At 33.3% G+C, this 13,733-nt stretch overlaps 1 protein-coding gene across 2 annotated transcripts in view; it reads left to right on the forward strand.

Annotated features, from left to right (window-relative positions):
* Window positions 1–13,733, forward strand: part of CNTNAP2 (contactin associated protein-like 2) — a 1,033,702-nt gene that overhangs the window by 439,514 nt on the left and 580,455 nt on the right. For both annotated transcript variants that reach the window (XM_017822277.1, XM_017822284.1), the window contains one exon: window positions 9,340–9,487. In XM_017822277.1, coding sequence (XP_017677766.1) covers window positions 9,340–9,487 — 148 coding nt within the window. The remainder of the gene's footprint in view (window positions 1–9,339; window positions 9,488–13,733) is intronic.

The raw sequence follows: 13,733 nt of genomic DNA on the forward strand, positions 1-13,733 counted from the left end.
CATGCTAATAGTCGAGGCAGAATTGCAATGATATAAAAGGTAGTCTCTTGACTTTTCTGTGATTTCACATAGGAATGAAAACTACTTATAACTAAGAAAAGTTTAACTTGAAAATTGACTATCCTGATTTAGTCATGACTCAAAAGAATATGAAAAGTGTAGTAATTTTGATTAATAATTATAAATTGAAGACACAAATCACTATTTTTTATCATGGACCAAGAATGTTGTTTAGATTAATATGTAACCAGTAGGAGCTCAAAAACTTTATTTATTTAGTTGCTATGCCCTTACTGAGTATAGATGATTCTCAAGTGTATTTAAAATAGGTTTTGCATTTGTGCTTTTTCCTGCAGAGATTTTGAGTCTTATAATCCAATGCACTAAGTGCAGAGAGTGTGGAATGACATTTCTGATTTTATATTTGCCTCTCATAAGTGCACTCTCTAGGAACGGCCTCAACTGTTTGGGTTGCAAAGTAACTCTGTAGAGTAGTGGAGATGTTGGAAGAAACACAAGAAACTTTAAGTTGAGGGATGCCTAAGGAGTAGATACTGTTCTGAAAATTACTAAAAAGCTATTTTAAAAGGATCAAAGTGTGAAAAAATTTCTAAGTACATCAGTATTAGAGAGAAAAAGAAACCAAGGACCGCTCTGGGTTCCTCTGTGTTTGCCTTTCTTCTCCAGGTGAGAACTCCTGTTACTGTTGAGCTCTGTAGCCCAGCAGCCAGTGATCAGAGCTATTGCTGTTATTATTTCAGTAATGATTGCAATTGTGCTTAGTTATTTTGGAAACACATTCTTCCTGTCTCCCTTCCATTCTACAGAAGATGTAGCAGAAATAATTTTTGTTCTATATTAATGAATAAAATCTCACAACTCCCATGCAGAAAAGCAGGTTTTATTCTGTCTGCGTAAACATTTCACACTGATTTTTGTATTCTTTTTCTTTTAACATGAATCAGTCGCTGGACAACTTTTGAAACTAAATTGTTGATCATATTCTCTAATTTGTAGAATACATTTACATTGTATCCATGAAAATTTATATTTTACTGTGCAGCCACTGAAGAGTGGTAAGCTTTTAATTTAGTTTCTATCTCCCACTTTGCTTGACTGACCACAAAAGGCTCAGATTTCTAATTTAGGCACCCATGTTAATGTTTGACTAAGTGCTTAGTAGATATTATTTTATTTTTCAACCCCATAAAATAAATTAATTTTTACTCCATATTTTATGTGTGGAACTGAGACGGTGAAAGATTAAGTCAAAACTACATAATCATTCTGTGTCCCCAGAAACTATACTAAGTGCCCCTCAAAACATTTTTGCAACTTACTTGTCTAGCATCACATGGGAACTGTCACAGAGAAAATCCAGCATATATGCTATAAAGCACACCCTACAAGTTACCTTCACCCTATATGTTATCTATCCCCTTTGCCACAGGCTTGGACACTACACATATTTCAGTTTCTCATGCAAATAAAGGAGCTATCTAAAAAGTGTCAGTCTTCCTCATTATGAAACCCCAAGTTGCCCATGGAATGGGTCCTGTGATGTCTAAGAGTTAAAATCTATCTAGTTTATTTAAGACTACGAGTAAGATAATTATTACTCCCCAATGTGTTAAAAAAATTTTACTAATAATGCAATCAGTTGATCTTGACAACAAAGGTGTAAGTTTATTCAGTGTCTGGAAGGTTGTATTTTCTCAATTAAAATCAAAGTGTTAATACTGGATCTTAAATCTTGGTAACAGATTTCATCAGCAGATTTGCCAAATCAAAGTCATCTGTATTTCTTCTTAAAATTAGATATGGTTAAAAATGAAGAAAAAAATAACACCTTGGAGCCTCAAGGTACTGCAACCTCAGTTGTTTAGTGTATCAGGATGAATAATCACAATTTTCTCTCTAGGTATTGAATGAATCTCTGGAGAATAAATAGCAGGTAATTATGGAAATAAATGAATATCATAATGGTATTCAGGAATTCATTAAGACTCTGCAGGAAACATTATTTCTACTAGCAGTGTTGACTTTACAACCCTAATGATATTTTAATATTTTTGGTGTATAGCTTAGGTTTTAAAAAATTTTAGATTTTCACTATTTTATGTCATGCTGAACAAAACCTGCATGGTTCAGCACAAAGGTTGAAATTTCTCGTTCATTATGCAGACCTTAAAATAATCTATTAGCTTTGTGAATAGCTGTAGTAGAATTTTTTCATATTATGTTCGGTACCTGCACCAAAAGAGAAGAATATGTTTGCTGATGAGATATTTGGCACATCTCTGGAATGTTATGTTCAATTTCAGGATGTAAAGAAGTGTGACACTGTTGGTAACTTTGCTGTGCTGAAATCTGTGATGTCCCATAAAGTAAAATTTAACAATATCCATATGTCTGTGTCCTCTTGCTCATGAGTAAAGGTTAGGGGAATGGGGTTATTAAGTGGATTTCTGGGGAAAAAAAAAAAACAAAAAAAAATCTCCAGTCTATACCCATGTGCACTCTCAGATGTCCTCCTATAAATATTCCAGTAATATAAAGTTAACAAGGGATTGTTAACTTTATATTATTGGATTGTTAACAGGGATTACCCTGTCCTGGAAAGCAGTCAGTTTCCCTAGAAAATCCACAGATAAGTTGGTAATATTTCTACGCATAAATAACATATGAGCAATTAATATGTAGAAGTATGATAAAAGGAATTAATTCTTGGGTTTGGGGTTTACGAGCAGGATGGAGAGGTAGTTCTTCATTATGAATTTTGCTTAAGGCTTCATTACTTAAGGTAGATTACACAAAGATAATATCCTACAGTAGTGTCGGAAGAGAAAAGAAAGTTTTGCTTGCATCCAGTTCACTGAGTCACATCCTGGAAGCAGTAGCTGTGACGGTGTGGGGATTTTTTTGTTTGTTTGGGGGGTTTTTGGTTTTTTTTCTGGTTTTTTTTGTTTGGTTGGTTTGGTTTTGTTGGGAGTTTTGTTTGTTTGTTTGTTTTTATTTTTAGGCTTTGTTTGTTTCTATATATGAGTTTAATTTGTTTCTTTTGAAAAAGAAAAACTGCAAACATCATTACACCATGTTAAAACCCAGTGACAGATTTGATAACAAAGCACATATTTTTAATTTTTCTTTCAGGTATCTGAAATTATACCAAGGATATCTTATCTTGCTCTATGATTCCTCCAATTCTGTTTTCAAATTTTAAAAACATTTTCTAGGAATCACTGTACAAAACTGAAAACTATGAGCTATCTGTGAACAGAAGTAGAAAAAATATTTCTTGAAACGTACAGATTTCTTGAGGTTCCTGTTAAAATAATAAAAAATAAATGTTCCTGTAGGTGAAATCGAGTTCTTTTTAAGTACAGCAATAGTTAGTGGGCTATAAAATGTTAGCATATTTTGTTACAAAGATCAATAATGTTATGTTACTGAATCATTAAGTTTTGCTTGGAGATGTGAAAGGGTAAAAGACTACAAATACAGCTTTTGGCATTATTCTTTGCATGTAGTGATAATTGCATTACATTATACATTAAATTATGATGCATACGGGGTTAATATATGTTTTCAGCATACAAAACCAGAATTTGAACCTGAAAGTAAACTCCTCAGGAATCAACAGAGAATATGAGGATGTCACGTGAACAAAATGATGGGTCTGCTCAAAAAATGCTAGGAAACATTTTGAACATAGAAAAAATAAATTTTGAAAGATGTATTCTTTTATAGTAAAAGCCTGTTAGTAGATGTTCCTTACTCTAAGTATGTGAGTAGTTTTCCAGAAATTGTTGTTGCTACACATATAGCGTTGATTTTATTTATATAAAACAGAGATGTGTCGCTGAGGGAAGTATATGGAAAAATACTGAAATTGGGAACTTGCTGTTAGTTTGTATGAGCACACCAACATCAGCATTATAATGGTCCACTTGTTAATCCTGAGCTCTTAGGAATTCTGGGCATTTTATAATTGTGATTCTCAAAGATGAGATTCAGCACCTGATGAAGGTGCATCATTTGAGGATTTCATCATTTGAGGATAAGGGAAATACCTACTATAGTTTTTAAGTGCTTTCAGATACTGTTTTTCTATTCAGGTGCATTTCTGTGTGAGATGATTATGAAGAATGCTGTAGAAATACTGGTTTGCTTTCAACGTTTGGTTTTAGGGAAAGAGTAGAGTATGCAAGGTGTAGTGTTACTGATTGTGCTGTTCAATGACGAGAATGAAGAAATGTTTCTACAAGCAAAAGATTACTGCTTCCTATCACCTATTCTTATTCCACACAGCGCTAGCATGTGAAAGTACAGAAACATGACAAAACCGAGCTAAAATGGAGCCAACCCAAATCTGTTCCGTTCTGATGCGTTAATTTTTTCTCTTTATTTGCTATTATTCTTTCCTTCTGCAACCAGTTTTCCTACCGCATGTTGGTTTTATCTCTTTTTTTTCCTCCCTTCTCCTTGAAGTTAATCTCATAACACTTTCCTTTATCCGGTGTTTTTATTCCAGCTGTTTGAGTTTACATGATACATTTGGGCTGGATTTTCATAGATATAGAGCAATATTTCACCAGCAAGAAGGTACTTATGAAGTTCATTTTTTGTTTTGTTTTGGTTTGGTTTTTTGTTGTTGTTGTTGTTGTTGTGGTTTTTTTGTGGGGGTTTTTTGTGGTTTTTTTTTTTTGTTTGTTTGTTTGTTTGTTTTTGTTGGTTTTTTGTTTGTTTGTTTGGTTTGGTTTTTTGTTGTTTGTTTTTTTTTAATGTCCATGTGGTAAAATAGGAGCACATTTTTGAAACGTTGTCTTCTCTGAAATCTGCTGTGGATTTCAGTCAACTTGTGCAGAACCAGTAAGTGATGTGAATTTTTCCAGGGCCCTAGATTTGAACTGCTCTGCTATGTGAAACACCATTCCACTGCACTGCTGGCCAAGAACTTCCAGTACCTAACCTGTCCTGCTCCTCTCCTTGATAGTGCAGAGTCCTGAGAACTCAAGTGAAGAAAGTTTCTAGATTTTCTTTGCTGTGCAGGCAGAGGGCTGACAGCCATAACCAAAGCTGTCAATTTCTCAAGTTTATGGTCCTTTTAGTTTTTGGAAAAGTATTTGTTTTGGAATTTGGGGGTTTTTCTATAAAATAAGTCTTTAGGGTTTAGTCAGCTTCATGCTTAACTCACCTTGGAGTCTTTAAGAAAAACCTAGTTAATTTTGCCACAGACATATTCTACCTTCTATTAATTTGCATACAAATACTGTTTCTGCTGTTTATAGAGCTATAGTACCATGGAACATAGACTCTGTAGAGTTTTCACTATTGCATTGTCAAAATAAAGCTAGAAGCATAGATTTTTTTTCAGAAATTCAGAGCCATAAATTATTCTTTGCTTAAAATGCCAATGGGAAAATAGAACTATCAAGAATATAATAGTAAGTATATATTTAAAGTAGTGACAAAAATTACTAGTAATTAAAGAAAATTTAAAAAAATTGGTAGTTATTCCTCTTTTTACAGGAGAAGAAATGTCATTCTACTATTCCATACATTGCCCAATTTTTACATCACCCTAGAAAGAGCCTACATTGAAGTAATTTTAATACTTATCTCTGAATAGGTCATTAATTCGGATGGAGAATTCTTCACCTGAATTAAGTCAGGTGAAGAATCAATTTTCCCTTAAAGTAACTTAGGTTCTCTGGTATATATGTGATGATATTCTTGGGTGAAGCGCAGGTTTTTTTCTCTGCTTCACAAATTGCTGAAAGATTGCAAATATCTTTTTGTTTATTTAGTTGATGATCTGACAAACATTCTTTCATTATTTTACTCTTTGGTTAAAGTATGAAAACTTCCATTTTTGTTCAGTTAATAACATTTCATTCATTTTTTGCACCTTCTTACTTCAGAGATAATTTTTTTAATGCTGAATTTCTTTTTAATCCTTTGTTGTAAAATGTGCTCAAAGCATTTTCCCAAATTGAGATCTTAAAATGCATTTGCTGTTTTATTTGCATTTCAGTTTTATTTAACTACCACTGTTAAGCTGCATGTAACTTCACTACAATACTACTATGAATTTATCATTTAGCTTTAACATTTATAATTATTGATTAGAATATCATTTTTCTGGAAATACAGGAAAAAAATTGAGTCTGAATCTTAACTTTCCTCAACTTTTCTTCTAAATTTCCCAAATCCTTACCTTCACTTTTCTCAGGTTCTTTATTTACGAAAAGAAAATTATATTGTATGTCTCTACTGTTTCTCTATGTATGGTGGTGTGGCTGAAGAGTATTGATAAAGCCAAAGTGAATTTCAAAGATCATACAGCTCTTTTTGCTGCTGCTGATGTTAAAGAAGACTACTGAGCCAAACATTTATTCGTTTGTTTATTTATTTATTTAAAAACTTGATTAGTTGGCCCATTAAAATAAATTATCTGTCCTATAAACCTGCCCTGTTAATTTTTTAAAATTAGTTGGAGCTAAACAAATTTTGCTCTTAAGGATTACAGTCATGAAAATCTTAGTGAATACTTTTGAAAACTCCATTCAATGTATGTTCAAAAGCACTGTTTAGAAAAGATCTGGGGACTTATTCTCTTACCTGTCTTCGTCCTTATTACATTGCTGTCCTGTGGAGAACTGCCTTTGAGAAAAGTGGTTGTTGCTCATCACATTCCCAATCTTTTCATTGCAATGTGAGCTGTAACATAAAGCAGCTTACAGAAGTCAGTATGCAGTACAAGAAGAGAAATGATTTATGGAACAGAGGATTTTGGAGTTGGACTTAGGAGACAGTCCTCTCCATTTTACAGAAAAGTGAGCCATTTTGTTCATTTTCCCAGTTTAAGGTAAAGAAAAACTGTGAAAAGCAGACCTCTAGCAGTAATACTTAAGCAAGCTAATGAGATTAATAATCTGAAAAACTTGTTTAATTTATATAGGTATTTCTACCTTTTTCTGAAAAAATAATTTTGCAATTCCAATTTATTTTTTTTAACCCTGTTAAAAAGAAAATCTCCTGTTAGAGATGTGGGTCTAAATTATACTTTTAAATCTATTGGCCAGAAAAAGAGATTTTGCAACAGTAGTGCATAATTCCCAAGCTCCTGTAAATTGATTTTTGAGCCTTGCAATCATGGATTTGGGCCTGATATTTGCATTATCCAAAAAGCACATATTACTGTACCCCATTTATTTAAGTGAAGGCTGCGTTTAAAAGATATTGTTCTGCTGGAGACTAAATGGAAAGCATTTTACTAATTGGGGAAACTAATGGGAGGCTATCTTGTTCTGTGTTGACTATGTTTATGCATTCACCAGAGGCCACTAGATCATATACCAATAGGAACCCTCAAAATACCAAATCCATGCTGGTTTCAGCTTTAAGTCTTTCTGACAAAGGACTGGGAAAGCACAAGTCAGGGCGCAAGTTTGGTGAGCTACAGAATATATTTTTGATTCTGAGAATAATTTTTCATCAATAATCTATCAAATGATATAGAAAATATCTTGTCCTCCTATATTCAGCTTCCTTTGACTCTAATACTTCTAATTAGAAAAAAAAAAAAACAAAACAACAAAACAAGACCTAAACCAAAACAACCAGTAAACCTCTACATCAGTAGAGTTTTGATAAGATTATGCCAAGCAACACAAAATTAAGACATGCCCAAAAGCAATTTGCTCTTGAGATATGGAACACTACTTTGCATGCCAACTAAAATACATATTTTTAAAGGAATCAAAGTTTTTATTCCCTCCATGAACTTCCGTGATTCCTAGAACAAGACTGAAAAACAGGTAGCTTCTCAATAGGATTTTTGTCTTTGCTCAGTGTGTGCTTTCCTTTGTTGGTTATTGCCTTCTCAGAAGACAGAACTGTTCATTTCCTTATACTACTCGAATATATGTGTTTCACAGACACTAATTAACATCTCTTACAAACTCTTCTGAGGAGTGTCATCATCATAATTTAGTACATTAATAGCTGCAGCACAGAAAAATTAAGGTGAATGCAATTGTTAGTATATGTTAGAATTTTTTAAGTCCACCAAGGAAGGGATCCTGTGCATCTTCTTTACATCTACCCAGATCTACTGTGCATGGTACAAAACAATTATTCTTCTAAGATATATTTTTTGGAATAAGTAGTATCTGGGCATGTAATTAGCTATTGCTATAGCTGTATGCAAAGGACCAACTTAAATTTTCCCTCTTTCAATATTTTGATGACTATAGTTTGCAATTGTACTCCTTATTCTTTGGGGTTTTTTTGTTCCACTATAGGTATTTATTATATATAGGTTTTATATATATTTATTCAGATGTTGTGTAGATAATACTGCTGAATATTTTTTCTCTGCAACAAAAATATCTTTTTAATGAGGATGCAAAAAAATTCTTATTTTCATAGTCTCTCTCTATTAATATATCACCTTTCCAATGTTCTTTATGACTACTCCATTCACTGTTAAAAGAAATTTATTTCTATTTAAAATTAACTATGAGGAGCTGTGAAATTTCCCCTGAAAATGTTGAGATTAACATTTACCATCACTGCGTGAATGGATTGTAAATGGACAAGACAAAAAAAAATATATATTCTATTGAATTAACTAATAGGCAGCTTCATGCTATGAAATATTTTACCAATAGGTACAGAACTACAAATAGAGACCTAAATATTTATTAATTGATTTTCAATCTCCCTTGAATGCTCTTGTGTCCCTTCCTGACCTTCACAGTTTTATTAACCAAAAATGGGCAGTGCTGTGGGAGACAGCTATGGTTAGGAAAGAACCTGGTCACTTACTTTTCAGCAAGTAGTACATCAAAAGTAAATGAGGATTTTTAAGTTCTTAGAAATTTGAAAAGTTGCAGTAGTAAGCAAGTTCTTTCAATATTTGTATTTACAGAAGGATGACTGCTGTGTATAATCTTACTGATGGAGGGTAGGTAGCTTCTTCCCCAGACCAACCACTCTGACTGGACACTTTTATTGACATGTTAATAACTGAGTAAAAGATTAGTGATGGAAAATGGATTGCCCTCTTATCTAGCAGCAGGCGTTCCATGATTTCAACATATCTGTGGTGGATGAAGAGGTCTCAATGCTACTGTTTTAGTACTCTTATGCAACTTGGTAAATCAACTGTTCATTTTTTCACTATCCAAGAAACATTTAAAACAAACTTCAATGTATCCTAGACATTCAGAAGACTTCACTACCTAACGTTTTCCTTCAGAAAAAAATCTTTACAGCATGTGAGATAGATTTAATACAATAATTTCCTCTTTTTTTTCTTCTTTCCCTTAGGCATTTCCTGGAAATACAAACTCTGACAGTGTGGTCCGGCACGATTTACAACATCCCGTTATTGCTCGCTATGTAAGGATAGTTCCTTTGGACTGGAACGAAGAGGGCCAAATTGGGTTAAGAATTGAAGTCTATGGCTGCTCCTATTGTAAGTTTTTCTATGATGATCCTTTTTTTTCCCCCTGAATAAAAACTGGTTTTGGATCTCAGATTAAAACTGAATCTCAAATACTTTTACCTTAGACAGGTTAAAATGGGATTGCTCATTGTATTATTCAGGGTTTCATGAAATATTTGTTGGAACCTTAACTCTGAGTTGCTAGTTTGTTCTTCTCTGGAAGATGCAGCCTTGGAATTCATGGTAGCACTTTGAAGTTGGTTCTTTTTATCTTCATGGTTTCTTTAGCAGAAGGCTTTGACTATTGTAAAAGCTTGAATGGGGCAGTTAAGGAAAATATAGTATTCAAACAAATGTCATGTTGGGTCCTGAGGGGAAAAATGGAAACAAGACATCAATTATTGCCTGGCGCTAGAGATAAAATTAAAGTGATAAATAGGAATTCTATCAGAGTAGCTCAGATTGTCTAAATATGTGATGTGTTTTTCAAAGGTATTGCCTTGAGTATTTGAATATGTCTTTGGAATTTCATTTGAAATCTGGATGAGCAATGATACAAATGCTCCTGTAGTTAAGAGCAGAACTGATTATGTTTTATGAAAATCAAGGGTAATTTCTAAATGCCCTTCCTTCATTGCTTAAAGAAAATCTGCAAACCTGCAGAAAATGGAGTGTATGATGCCCTATTTCTAAGTATCTATTTTTATCCTGGCTTTACTGGTATTTTAGCTGGAAAATACTATTTGAGATTTGTCTTTTAATAACCAGACATTAGAATAAAGTGGGGAACACACATCTACAAGTCTCATCCATTCACTTCACTGAGTGACATAAAACATATGGGAGCCCTCTGATATTCTAACAAAAAAGAAAAACTGATTTCACTTGTTGTTTCAAATTGATTAGATAGTCAAAAGACTACATACTTTCATTCAACAAGAACAATGAAGTATAGATTTTTGGGTTTGTTTTTCTTATTTTTATGTCATGAATTAAAACCCTGTTATAAAAGTGTATATTAAACCACAGAGAGTTTCACAGTAGCTGCAGGAACTTAGTTGAGAAATAAAATCAAACTTTGTGATGTTGGTGCTGCAGTGCTGAGGGCATGGATGGATGAATATATTTTTAAAACAACAACAGGAGGACAAAGGGCAATGGTTTTAAACTAATAGAAGGTCAGTTTAGATTAGATATAAGAAGGATATTTTTAACAATGAGGGTAGTAAAACACTGGAACAAGTTACCCAGAGAGGTGGTGGATGCTCCATCCCTGGAAACATTCAAGGTCAGGTTGGATGAGGCTCTAAGCAACCCAATCTAGTTGAAGATGTTCCTGCTCATTGCAGAGGGATTGGACTAGATGGCCTTTAAAGGTCCCTTCCAACCCATACTATTCTATAAATCTAGAATTCTACAATACCTAAGGAACTGTGGGTTACTCCAAAGTTAACTCTTACTCAAAGAGAAACTGAGCTTCTGAAGTTTTAAGTATAACTGATTATTCAGTACATGGCTCTTAGTGTTTACCATCATAATGCTAAAATGTTTTATGTGCTGTTTGAAGTGTACCAAACACTATAACATGGTTAATTTTCCAGCATAATAAATGCTCATTTTTAAGTATACCTCCTTACTTGTATATTAAATGCAAATTCAGGTGTTTGATACAAGAAACCAGCATCTAGTTTACTGTCAAATATAACTCTCTTTAAATTAAAAATGGTAGCAGAATCAAACAATAAACATCATGATATTTGCTGCAATATTTACAGGTAAAAAATGGTTGCTTTTTTTTGAAATAGATAGAAAAAGTACTGTAGGTACATAACAAGATGCTTTAGAGGCTAGAAGTAAATATGAGAAAAAAATAAAACGGCTTGATGACAAAACTATTTTAGTTCTTTGATGATAAGTTGTTTGTTTGATGAACTTTTAGAGGAGAATAAAAAGCATCTGGCAAGGACACAATGTATGGAACTATAAAAGTACTGATAAAATGTGTCTTCACAGAAGAATTAAGGTGACTCAACATAATTTTGTAATTTTGCTGAATGAGTATTGCTGGTCTGTTTGTACTAGAAGAGATTTCAATAATTGTTGGTGTTTTTTCAAGATAAGATTAATTATAATATATTACAGTTTTACGTGTATGGGGACTTTTCTTTTAACAACCCTCTTAAAATACCATGTGATTTTTACGTGCAGAATTGGGCTGCTCCCGAAGTGGTATCAGTAGAGAGCAGCAGAGCAGTTCAGAAGAAAAACTAAAAAATCACTATATAAAAAGATAAGAAGGCAGCCCTTTGGTATGACTACTGGAACAAGGGATTACTGTGTACAAATTCCCAGCTTGTCCTCAAATGAATTATTTGGAGCCAGGTGTATAATGCTACACCTTTCTATGTAGATGTGTCCTTTGGCAGAGGCCAAGTTTTTAACCTTATGATTAGAAGTGCATATATTTTCATATAAATATCAGCAGTGTCATTAAACAGTGTGATTTGCAGATTAATTCTGCTGTCATGTAAGGAGCTGGCCATTTTGATAACCACCAATTTTAAAAGCCTGATTAAAAGACAGGCTTCTAGTCAAATCCGCACCAAATTTTGGAACTACTACCTAAATAAAAAGGCTGCCCAATATATTGCAATTGTAATTTTTTTTAAGTTAATAGATTCATAATTAATATATTCTTTTTTAAAATATTTTAGAGGGTACATTTCCAGATACAAAAATAAGATATTTTCTCACATTGCAAGCAAGATTTAATTGGGAAGCCATACACTTAGTGACTATAAAAGCTCTTTTCTTGCAACTTAGCATCAGGCTATTAAGAAAAATGCTTCCTTGTATTGAACTGCTTATTCAAAGGTCAGGTTATTAATTGCCATAATTTCTGGTTTCCATTTTGTTTGAATATACACGTAAGATACACATTTAATTTTTCTGTGCAAAAAGTGAAATCCATGTCTTTTCTTGCCCAGCAAATTAAGTTAAAAAGGTGTGTTTTCCAGGGAGGCATTAGAACTCACATCTGTTCCCCAGAGAATTTAATAGCATTACCAAAGCTTCTTTTTTTTAGTGTTGTTTTGCTTAAAGTTTAAAATCTGTGCTGGATTTGAAACTATGTATTTTGTGTAGATGAGATCTGTAAGGTTGTCTTCTGACAGAAGAGTTCATAGAAGTTACCAAAAAAGAATTAAGGCTTCATTCTACACCAAGATTCAGAATGAAATTTGTAATTTTTTCTGTGAATAAATGGTGATATCATGTTTAGAAAATATTTTCATTCTCTATAGGGAAAAACTGACTATGTCTTATTTAAAAAGATAATGAAATTGGGTAAAGAATTTGCTTCATAGCTATATTAATGAAGGAGTTGCATGAGCAAAGTAAGCTTGAAAAATCACAACAAATAGACTATAACATAACATTGTTTAGTCAATGGGACTTTTAGCCTGTATTTTAAAATTATCTATTTCATACACCATAAAGGGAAAAAGGGTCTTTACACTTTCAGTGACATCATATATCAAAAAGCAAGTCACAAAGAAGAGAGTATAACCAAAGGCAAAATATCCAGTGAAATCAGTTAAGTGAAAACTGATGGCAAAATTTTATTCATGCTCTTTTGGAGGCAGGGAGCAATGACACATAGCATGTATCTTCCACCATGTTCACTGTTATGAATTTTTGAGACAGGCAGCAAAGACATGGCATCTGGAGGCTATGACAAGTACAATACAGTACATTTTACTACTGATTTGTGAAGATCATAATAAGCTCCTGCAGGATCACAGCCATATGAATAGTTCCCTTAATCCCCATCCTGTGGAAGATGAATGCCTACAAAAAAAGGCAAGAGGCATATTATAGCATGGGTTTTGGCTATGCTTTACGAGAAAACTGTATGAGGCCTTCTGGGTCCTAAAACCCTTTGAGGGGAAAACACTCCCTGATACCTTTATTCACAGAGGGGTTTTTATATGGCTGTGCTGATTTTCTGGATGTAAACCATACATCTGGATCTAAACTATACATCTTTTTTTGATGCAATTGCGCATCTGACAGTAAGAATTTTCAAATTCCAGATGACTCACTTCTGAAGTGTAGGATATACTTGAAAAAAAGTCACTTGGAGATGGCAAAAAGCCATGCAAATACTCAATATACTCAAGCCAAATAAGTGGCAGGAACAATTATAAAGCTTCATGAATAATGGCTGGAAGCTGAGCTCTTTCCATTCACTGACCAGCTCTATTTGCTAATCCTT

This window comes from Lepidothrix coronata, unplaced genomic scaffold (genome assembly GCF_001604755.1).
Source record: "Lepidothrix coronata isolate B3197 unplaced genomic scaffold, Lepidothrix_coronata-1.0 Scaffold3, whole genome shotgun sequence".
NCBI classification, from domain to species: Eukaryota; Metazoa; Chordata; class Aves; order Passeriformes; family Pipridae; genus Lepidothrix; species Lepidothrix coronata.